This window comes from Lipotes vexillifer, unplaced genomic scaffold (assembly GCF_000442215.2).
Source record: "Lipotes vexillifer unplaced genomic scaffold, Lipotes_vexillifer_v1.1 scaffold946, whole genome shotgun sequence".
NCBI classification, from domain to species: Eukaryota; Metazoa; Chordata; class Mammalia; order Artiodactyla; family Lipotidae; genus Lipotes; species Lipotes vexillifer.
Window position 1 is genome coordinate 997,407 of NW_006776646.1, and position 11,075 is coordinate 1,008,481.

The window sequence follows — 11,075 nt, forward strand, 5'->3', positions numbered from 1 at the left end:
AGCAGAACAAAAGCCCAGGACCTAAGGATAGGCAGGAGAGGCTGGCTGCAGCATGTGGGAGCCAGGACATGGCGCTGGCAAAGGAGAGGTGCTGACTCTGGAACCAGAAAGAGTTCTTTCCTGTACATTTGCATAACTACTTCTGAAACCTCCGCCCCATCAGTGGGGTGAGGGAGGTCACAAAAAGTGGCACCTCCACCTGTCACCCAACGGGAAACTCTGACCACACTCTTACTCCTCTGTAGGCTGTGTGACTTGCTGCTGGCCTCAGAGATCGGAATACAGGCTCAAAGACAACTCAGTGTGGAGCCTAATTCTGACTCAAGATGAATATTTGTCTGCTATTGGTGCTGATGGGCTCTATGAGTATGTCTTGTCTTATCTGCCCAGTACTAGGCCCTGTTTCATAGGGTGAGCTTAACAGGGCCTGTGTTATAACAGTTACACTGTCCTGACTCACAACCACCAAATCTTGATGGCTTAAAACCATCAAAGCTTATTTTTGCTTTGTGTCAGAGTCCAATGTGGGGAAGGATGGAGAGGGGGCCACTATCCCAAGTTGCTCAAGAACCCAGGTTCCTTCCATCTTCTGATGCCAGATCATCCATGTGTGGCCACCAAGTTTGCTATAGATGGGGAAGAGAGAGCACAGGATCACACGAGTAAAAGGCTGTATGTGTGAGGCTTGGAAACACTTCTGCCCGTAGTCCATTGGTCAGCATTCAGTCATATGGTCCCAGACTTACTGCAAGAGCCCTAGGAAATGATTGCATGGGTTCCCCACAGTTTTTCATTGTCTCTCTGAACACACATCTATTGTGTAAGCTTCTGTCACTTTGCAAAAATGATTTCAGCATGGACATTTCACTGTTATAAAGGCATATTGAAGTAATTCAATATCACACAGCAGTTGGTTTTCTCAGCCTATCCTTGGTTGTACTCCCAAACTCCTGGAGAAAGATAACCGTGCTATTCTAGGGGAATTTGGTGTCACAGGCTGTTAGAGCAGGATTGCTGGCGATCAGGACTTTATTCCAACCTGGGTGGCTCTTTCTTGCTGTGTTCAGACATGTTTCACCGTTGAAAGTATTTAAATATTATGCCTGTCTGAAAGTGCATCCTTCCTTCACCCTTAGCCACTCTAGGGAATCTAGACCGTCCTGGGGGGGGTCTTAGATAAGGCGAAGACTGCCCCACAGGAACCTCAGAAAGATTCTGGTGCTTTTCTTGATTTTTCTGGGAAGTTGGTCTGGGAATCTTAGTCTGTTATGATGGACAAATGCTCACTGACCTAACCCTTCCATCTCCATGGTTTCCAAATGAAGACCCTTTAGACTCATTTTGTTAATTACACAGAATTTTTCTTGAATTTTAATTTTTTCTGATTCCTAGACAGTTGTGTGTACACAGCAGGTAACCTTTCTTAATTTGGGTGTATGATTTTTCCCCTGAATGTTATTCTAAAATTAGGAAGTAGCACTGTGCTATTGACTCCCTGCAGTCGAGTCTGGATTCTGAAGCTCGGAGCAGAATTGAGGCCACTGGGCTGAAGAGGAGCATGGAAGGGGACCTCACTGAGACGGAACTCCAGCTCAGCTGTGTCAACCGGCAGGTGTCAGAGGCAACCAAATCCCTGGGCCAGCTTCAGATCCAGATCAAGGTATTTTCAATTGTAATGCAGGGGTGAGGCAGGGATGTCTCTGCTTATGGGAGCAAACCAAGTGGCAGGTTGTGTTTAGCAATAAACGTGAGGACAACAAATCTAATCCTTCAGGAGAGCAGGAAGATGCCTACGTTGAATCGCTGGGGCTCGTTCAGGGCGCGCATGCGTAAGCGCAGGTCCCGCTGAACTGCCAGGGATCCGCATCCCCCGCGCATGTTTTCTCTCGCAGGACCTTCGGGCGCAGCTGGAGGACAGCACACGCCTGAACAGTGGGCTGAAGCAGCAGTTGGCGGTGGCCGAGCTGCGCAATGCTCTTCTCCAGGCTGAACTCGAGTTGCTGAGGGCCTCGCATGAGCAGACAGAACGCGGGCGCAGTCTGGCGGGGGAAGAGCTCCTGAAAGCCACAGGAAAAAAATCCATCTTTTCCACACCCAGGTGGGGCCCGTAAACTCGCCATTAGCCATGGCAGCTGGTGGGAGGCAATGGATCCACACCGGTTGGCCTAGGACGGTACACGGTTGGCACGTGGAGCCTTGCAGGTGGCCGGTGAGGCAGGGAGAGCCTTTGGCAGCAGAGTGGCGGTCTCGCCCTTCATTCATCCCCAAATGCATTGGTTCCCTAGGGCTGCAGCAGCCAAGTTTCCAAACTGATTACAGAAATGTAATCTCTCACAGTTCTAAAGGCTAGAAGTCTGAAACCAAAGCATTGGCAGCGTCGTGCACCCTCTGAATATTGCAGGGAGTCCTTCCTTGCATTTTCCCAGCTTCTGGTGGTTTGTTGGCAATCACTGGTGTTCCTTAGCTTATAGATGCATCACTCCAATTCACCTCCTTCACATGGCATTTTCTCTGTGTCTTAACATCATCTTCCCTCTGTATCTGTCACTGTCCAAATTTCCAAAGTTTTATGAGGACATCAGTCATATTAGATTCGGACCCACTCTAATGACCTCATTTTAACTTGACTACCTCTCTAAAGACCCTATTTCCAAGTAAGGTCACATTCCGAGGATTGGGGGTTAGGACTTAAACATATGTTTTTTGGGGGAGGGACACAATTTGAACCAAAACACTAAGCCCTGCCAGAAGAATGAACTGTCAGGGCACTCATAGCTAGGATGCTGGGGAGAGAGAGAGGGACATTCGATAGTGTTCCAGAATCATTTGCCTGCTTCTCCTGTTCCTGCTAAGCCATGTATTCCCTGAGCATCCCAGGATTCGAAATAAATGCTCCTGCTTCAGAGCCAGGAGATTTCAAACAATTCTGAGTGGTGCTGACAGATATGATGAACTGTCAGGACTCTGGCTTCTCATGGAAGGTTATGTAAGTGACACAAAGCAAGTATTCTTAAATCGTTGCCATTCTCATGGAATCAGGAGAAGCAATAGTGGCTAGGACAAAAGCTCGATAAACATTTTTAGGGCACCCACCATAAGCTGAACAGGTATGCATGGTATAGACAGATGCAAAATATCTCCATCGTCCTAAAAAGGTGGAGATCTAAGCTAACACACTGCAGTGCACTGCTGGAATTGTAGTGCTAAAGCAAGCACACCCCTACAGAAAGCCTTCCCTGATGATCCTAGACTTAGGTAGATGCACAGTATGCTTAATCTGAGTCAGGAAGGACATGGAAGAAGTCAGCCAAGTAGAGAGAAACGTCAAGGGCAGAGGCATGGGGAAAAGAGGGAATTTAGGATGTTAAGGAAAATTGATATACTTACTATAGCATACGGTAGCAGGTAGGAGAGATCAGCAGAATTGATGCTAAGGGAGAGGAAGGTAGAGCCAGGTCACCAGGGATCTTGATTTTGAGACTGATGGAGTCTGAATTCTGTCACGCAGCTAATGGGGTTCTGCTGAAGAATTGTGAGTAACTGGGAGGGAAGTTATTAGATTTGCATTTTAGGAAGTTTACTCTGCTGATTGTTGTGAAGGATGGATTAATGCAACTAGGGGCAGATGTGCCATGCTCTGGGATATTTAGAAACATCTGTGGGATCATTTTGGTTGCCATAGAGACTGGGAAGTACCACTGACATTTAGTGGGTAAGGTCCAAAGATACTAATGCTCCCGCAAGATACAGGATAACTCAACATCCCAAAGAATTGCCCCTCCCAGAATGCCAACTGTGACCCCGCTGAGAAACACTGGATAAAAGGAAGTATTAATATAAACCAAAGATGTACCTGCTGGAAGGCACTGCATTTAGTTTGTGCCTACAGTTTGTGCCCATGTGCATGACACGATCCTATTAGGATACCATGTGGTATAAAACAGATAGGCTATACGTTATGCATAATTCCCAACAGGCTAACTTACTTCAGTATTTTCTTTATCTCTCAAGAAAACTTAACTAAATACAATGAGTGGGAATCTTATAAAGTAGAATATTGAACTTTTAAAAAGTACATCATTCACTATCTGTAGTACTTAATATCTACTGGTAACAAATTATTTGCCACGCACGTTATAACTGATGATATACCAGCAGGTCCCAATATGATGAAAAACCACTAGCCTAGAGAGAGACAAGGACATCAACAAGAGCAAAAGCACACAGAGAGAAGGAGATAGATTTGAAAAAAAGGAAAGAAAATTAGGTAATAGACCTGATCTCCAGAGCAGAGTTTCTGAAACTTTACAGGTATAAGAGAAACTAACACAAAAATGCACATTCTCAGGCCTCATCCCAGACCCACTGAATCAGAATCTCTGCAGTAGGAGGAATCAAACAAGTTTTCAGGTGATGCTGCCAGTGCAGAAACTACCCTTTGAGCAGCTCTGGTCTAGGTGACGTGTTGCTCACAAAGGACTTCTCCCCCACCTTAGCCATTGGTGGCCCCCTTGCAATTACTGGAACACCGTCAATCTTGTGATTGACATACAATGAGTATTTTCTAGAACCTTCTGCATCCCCAGATTTCTAGCCTGGAACAAACATATGAGGCCAAACTTATCCTCATCTAATTGCATGTGTCCTTTATCAAACCTGAGCTGTGAAAATCTAGATTGCTCTTCTGCACAGTACTCCCTGCTTCCCAAACCGAACCAGTCATTCAGCTTGAAAAGATTTTAACCATCAACTCCCTAGCAGATTTTAAATGATTCTATGTATAAACGAATCACCATTTATATTGTACCTTTCTTTACAAAGAAAGAGTTCCTATGGAGTTATGTGCAGTGAGCATCCCAGCATACTCCAGGAAATACCCTCATCCCTCCAGGCCACACCCATGGCAGTGGGAGGCCTGAGGCACGCAGAGCCTGGCTCTCCATAAGGACAAAAGAAGCAACCTTGATGAAGATGCTTCACGCCATCAAGGAAGTAGGGTAGAACCTGTGAGGCTGGAATATCTTTCTTCCTATTTCCAAAGGCTTAACCTTGCCACTGAGAGAGGTACTAGCTAGAGGAAACGTGAATGAACAGAAGAGAAATTGAAAATAGGAAGGCTATGCCTTTTAAATACATTCTCTATGGTAGGATTTCACACCCTCAGAAAAACTGTGCTACAAACACAGACCAAAAAGGAGCTTCAGCCTCTAATGTCACAACCCAGGAAGGAAAGGATTAGGGCAGCGTCAGCCAAAGAACACAAATAATCCTCCAGTGTAATGGAGGTTTCTCAGGCCTGGGGGATGAGGCTCATCTGAATTGCTTTGCCCACCCCCTCACTGCAAAATTAATAGAAGCAGAGGTGGATGGTGAGGAAGATGTTCTTCCCCTGGAGCAGCATGCAGGAAACTGAGTTTTATTCCCTAAACCCCTGCTTGCCACATGTCTGCTCTTGACCCCGACTTCTGCTCTGGGACACTTGCTTCTTCTCCATCAAAGAGCAAAAGGCAGAAAAACATATTCCTCAAGCAGCTGAGAACCAAACACATGTTTGGGGCTTGTAGGTTGTCTGGGTCCATTTCTCCTTTCTGACTCAGGCTGTCATCTCTCCAGTACTAAACCTCTGATGGATGAAATCCCTTGCATTCAAGTCTAACGTGGTCTCCTGGGCCTGGAAGTATGGCTTCATGAGTATGGCTGAGGAGAGGAAAACACCCTCCTGGCCAGGGCCCCTCCCATTGCATGTCCTGAACAGACCAGCTTGCGTTTGCACCAATGATCTCAACTTGCCTAATGAGGATGATGCTTTTCCTTAGAACACGAGTCTCCTCAGCCAGAAGAAGAAACTGGAGGTTGATGTTGCCAGGATGCAGAAGGAAGCTGAAGAGGCGATGCAAAGGTGTCAAAGTGCAGAAGAGAAGGCCAAAAGGCAGCCACCCACCGAGGTGGGTCCATTGACTGCCTGCTTACTCCTGTCTTTCAGAGTTGATGGGAGCGGTAGCCAAGGGGCAGGGGCTAAGCTGCAGACAAAAAGGATTCCATTGATTCTCCATATAGCTAGCGGGAGGTTAGCTGACCCCTCTGCCTCTGTCCCCATTTTGAAAAATTAGGCCAACTGGCTCCTCCCTTCCACCCTGTCCACACAGTGAAAAGGAGCAGCTGAATTGCCATAGGCAAAATCTTATGAAAGCAAGAGATTTTTTTTAAAGTTAATCCACTTTCCACTTGCGAATCAATATATCTAGGGTCTAGAAACAATTCCTCTTGTGTTTCCTTACCCATAGTTATTTTTCCTGGGGTCTGTAATAGCTTTCTGATGATCTGCAAAGAATGCTTATTTCACTTATTTGTTTAAATTTTTTATTTATTTATTTATTTATTTATTTTTGGCTGCTCTTCATTGTGGTGCACGAGCTTCTCATCACAGTGGCATCTCTTGTTGCAGAGCACGGGTTCTAGGCATGCAAGCTTCAGTAGTTGTGGCTCACGGCTGCAGAGCGCAGGCTCAGTTGTTGTGGCGCACGGGCTTAGTTGCTCCACGGCATGTGGGATCTTCCCGGACCAGGGCTTGAACCCGTGTCCCCTGCATTGGCAGGTGGATTCTTAACCACTGCGCCACCAGGGAAGTCCCTATTTCACTTATTTTTTACAGCCCATACTATTGCTTCAGTAACAGAGTCAGGTTGGTGAAGGAGGGCTTCAGGATTGGTGTACCTTCGTTATCTGCAAGTTTAAAATTGTTGATAGTGGTGCTTTTCCTGAATGAGACTAAGCTCAGGGTTGGCTGCCTTGACTGTACCTTTGTGGGAACTGGAAAAAGACACCTGCTGGACCCCCACTGTGGGTAGATGCAGACTTCTCTCAAAAGGCATGGCAAGCAGGAGGCAATACTCAGCAAAAAAAAAAAAAAATGTCATGGAGGAGGGAGGTGAGAAGTCTGTGTGTGAAGAACCCAGCCTTGCAAGTGCCAGTGCTTGCTGAGCAGAGCTTGGGCTTGATTTCAGCCTCCACCCACTCCATCCCCATCAGGTGGTCTGTATAGTCCATCAGACACACAAATACATGCAGCGGCCCTGACCTTGCCCTGTGAATGAAAACTGATCCTCTTGCTAAAAAGTATATGGGAATCGAGGAGACGAGATATTCAATTAGATTTTACATTAGTCATTTTAAAATTCAAAAGGAGGGAAAAGCTTACTGAGTTATTTAGCATTTGGGGAGCTAAACAAAACTTTTGCACCAAATCCTAGCTACCAGGTCACTGTAGAATCCAGATGAATGGGGAAGCATGCCTAGCACTCAGCCATTTTGTATCAAAGCAGACGCTTTCTGATGGAAAAGAGGTGTGTGAAAGCTTAAAAGCGTTTGGCCAAGGAAAAAATAATATGCTTAACATTCATGAAAATCCACATAGATAGAAAGATATAAAAAGAGCTTTTACTCCTGCTTGGTAGGTATATGCAGTCACACGTTAGGAAGACCCTATCTGCATAACCTCACCTTTATAAGATTTCCTTGGCAATGTTGAAAAATGAACTCACTACCTCTTTCCTCGCTTTAATTCTCCAACAGTTCAGCTGTGAGTTCCAACTCTACATAGCAGAACCCAGTTACCTCCGTCGTTCATTCTTTGCCCCCACCATCTACACAGACGTCTCACACTTAAATTATACAGATGGTTGGTAACCTGATAGACAGAGAAACTTTGTCTGGGTGGGCAGTGTTCTTACATTAAAGGCACTGAGAGTCATGAAACAGTTCTTAACAATTGCAGCAAGACACCAAGCCCTTAGTATACATAGCCAAAGCCAAGAGTGGGCTTCACGAGAATTAACCCTCCTTGTGCCAGATTATTGGCACTGAGAGGCTCAGTTGCTACCAAATTCCTGGAGCCTAAATTTGTTTGCAGTTGCGAAGCACAGAATTATAGAAGTGAGATGTGAAAAAGGTTCTCATAGGCACTCCGCACGTTTCCTGGTGCATGATGTTAACAGGACGCGTCCTGGTGCTTTACTCAGTTAAAAGCTGTACCTTCAGTTGGTCATCTTTCTTTCAATACAGGTGTTGTATAATAATATTCACATGGTGTTTCATCTCTGGTCTGTTTCCACCACCCCTCACCCTAATCTCCAGTAGCTGCTGCTATCGTGATTGCCTTATGGTTAACAAACTCGAGGGCCACAGAGGTTAGGGAGAGCGTGGTGGGAAGAGATTAAGTACACAGAGGCAAGGCATGGCACCTAGTCACATCAGGAACAGAAGACTGTGGGTAGAAATGTTAAGCTTGATTGGCTGCTGGACTGTCTCAGTCCCTTTCCTTCTTTACTAGGTAGCAAACATGTCAGAAGAACTGAAAAAGGAGCAAGATACCAATGCCTGCTCGGAGAGGATGAGAGAGAACATGGAGCGGACAGAGACGTACAGGAAAGGCTGGATGACGCTGAGCAGACTGCTGTGATAGGGAATAGAAAGCAAAGCCAGAAACTCGAATCCAGGGTAGGAGTTCGCCTGCATAATCATGGGGTCTTGACAACTCCCAATTCGAAGCCTTATTGTCCCGTAATATCACACCAGATAGTCCCTGCCTCCCTCCTCACTTTTGCTTGTAACATGTTCAGATCTTTGACAGTGTCAGAGCTCAGTATATTCTTTCATTCTTCTTGACTTTGGGCCACTAAATAGGACTTTTCTTGGACTGGGTGCAATCCGCCATCCTGCTAAGTGACAATGCGGTACCTCCCGCTCACCTGCGCCAGCTCTAGGGTTCCCCACAGCCAGGGAGACCAACTGTTTCCAAACACACCCTCACAGTCTTGCTTCTGTGCCTTTGCTCCTGTTATGTCCTCTGTGGAGAATGCCCGTTTCCTAACAGCCAGAGAAAGGGGAGGGAAATAACTAAATCAAGGGTCAAAAAAGACTTAGTGAAAATATAGTAAGGCCTGACAGGAATGATGTAGCACCTGCCTTTAGGGAGCTCAAAAATAAATAGGAAGACCTAGCTTGAAAATAAGATTTTTAAAATTATTGAATCAATTTCAGTGACACCATATAGGTCATGTGACAAATGCTATAAGGATGGAAAGAATATTTGACTGGGATTTCATGGTTCAGAAGGGCCCCTGAAAAATAAAGTATTGCCTTTGCACATTTATGGTACATCCGTATAGTCACACTGATTAGAAAGGAGCGAGGAAGAGCTCTGTAATGTCCTGGAGATCATGGCTAGTGGTATAACGATGAGAAGAGGTACAGGCGATGTTGAGGGTATACAAACTTCTGTGCAAGAAAGAGGGGAAATATGAAGGCATGCACACATTTGCTTGTATTTTCAAAAAGAATTGGTGACAGAATAAAACAAGGACTAATAAAAACAGTTACTCATAGGAGGAGAACACAGAGATAAAAGCTAGACCTTCTGAATGCAACTTGTGTAGTTGGTGTGATTGCAAAATCGTGTGACGCACACCCTCCCCCTCCAACCCCCTACCCTTGGTGTGATTGCAAAATCGTGTGACGCACACCCTCCCCCTCCAACCCCCTACCCTTGGTGTGATTGCAAAATCGTGTGACGCACACCCTCCCCCTCCAACCCCCTACCCTTGGTGTGATTGCAAAATCGTGTGACGCACACCCTCCCCCTCCAACCCCCTACCCTTGGTGTGATTGCAAAATCGTGTGACGCACACCCTCCCCCTCCAACCCCCTACCCTTGGTGTGATTGCAAAATCGTGTGACGCACACCCTCCCCCTCCAACCCCCTACCCTTGGTGTGATTGCAAAATCGTGTGACGCACACCCTCCCCCTCCAACCCCCTACCCTTGGTGTGATTGCAAAATCGTGTGACGCACACCCTCCCCCTCCAACCCCCTACCCTTGGTGTGATTGCAAAATCGTGTGACGCACACCCTCCCCCTCCAACCCCCTACCCTTGGTGTGATTGCAAAATCGTGTGACGCACACCCTCCCCCTCCAACCCCCTACCCTTGGTGTGATTGCAAAATCGTGTGACGCACACCCTCCCCCTCCAACCCCCTACCCTTGGTGTGATTGCAAAATCGTGTGACGCACACCCTCCCCCTCCAACCCCCTACCCCGTGTGCTGCTTTATTTCTCTCCATACCACTTATCACCATCTAGCATAGTCTGTATTTTACTTTGTTTCGTTTGTGTGTTTCCCTTCCTTAGAATGGATGCTTATAGAGGGGAGAGATTTTTGTCTGTTTTGTTCCCTGCTGTATCCCTGGCCCTGGTGTCTGGTGCATAGTAGGCAACAAATATTTGTTGAATGAATATTATGTTAACCTTGGTTGTATAACTCTGTAAGGCTGCAGGCCAGCTGTTCATCTGCACTACAGCTCTCCCACAAAGCAGGGCTATGGGGCTGTGGGTGACATACGTGTGACAAAAACTCAGAGTCTGATTTCTTTAGAGAGTCAGAGCTTAACATGGAGAAAGTAGCTTAAGATGAGGCAGTACACTGGCTGAATTCTTAAAGAGTGATATATATAGCTTATTCTCTCTCTATACACTACCGTACACTCATAATACACACATGTGTGTAATTTTGTAATCCAAGAGGGGAAGTTTATCACCTCTGCATGGATTAGCCTTTCACATCCTTGAGTCTAAACAGCCCTTTTATGAGCTCACATAGTTCAGCCAGCTCACTTTTGGCAAAGGCAGTTTTCCCAGAGAGCTTGCCCTGTTTCACCACGGCCAGAATGAGAGTGCACCCGTCTTCCCTGATGGTGTCACTATTTCAGATGATCATGCCGACAGGCAAATGCAATGCCCGCCTGGCTTGCTGGCTGCCCGCCTGTCATCTGAGACCATGGTTTGCTTGCAGGTCTGTGAACTGGATGGTGAACTGGAAAGCAAAGTCCGACGCATCGCGGAGGCCCAGAGGGGAGCTCGCAGGTTTGAGCGATGCGTCAAAGAGCTGACCCACCAGGTACTCCAGAAAGCCACTCCCTGTTCCCCTGGCTGCGCTCTACCCTGGGCAGATGTGCTCCTTCAAGTCTGAAACGACCCCCGAGGTCTCCTGTAGTTCTCTCTCCATCTTTGGTCTCCTTCA

General features: G+C 46.5%; 1 protein-coding gene across 1 annotated transcript in view; it reads left to right on the forward strand.

The window, feature by feature from the left end:
• Positions 1-11,075, forward strand: part of MYH15 (myosin heavy chain 15) — a 187,605-nt gene that overhangs the window by 150,861 nt on the left and 25,669 nt on the right. The window contains 7 exon segments of the mRNA XM_007450546.1: positions 1,471-1,660; positions 1,893-2,069; positions 2,072-2,098; positions 5,817-5,945; positions 8,330-8,411; positions 8,414-8,496; positions 10,848-10,952. Of these exon segments, the coding sequence (XP_007450608.1) occupies positions 1,471-1,660; positions 1,893-2,069; positions 2,072-2,098; positions 5,817-5,945; positions 8,330-8,411; positions 8,414-8,496; positions 10,848-10,952 (793 nt within the window).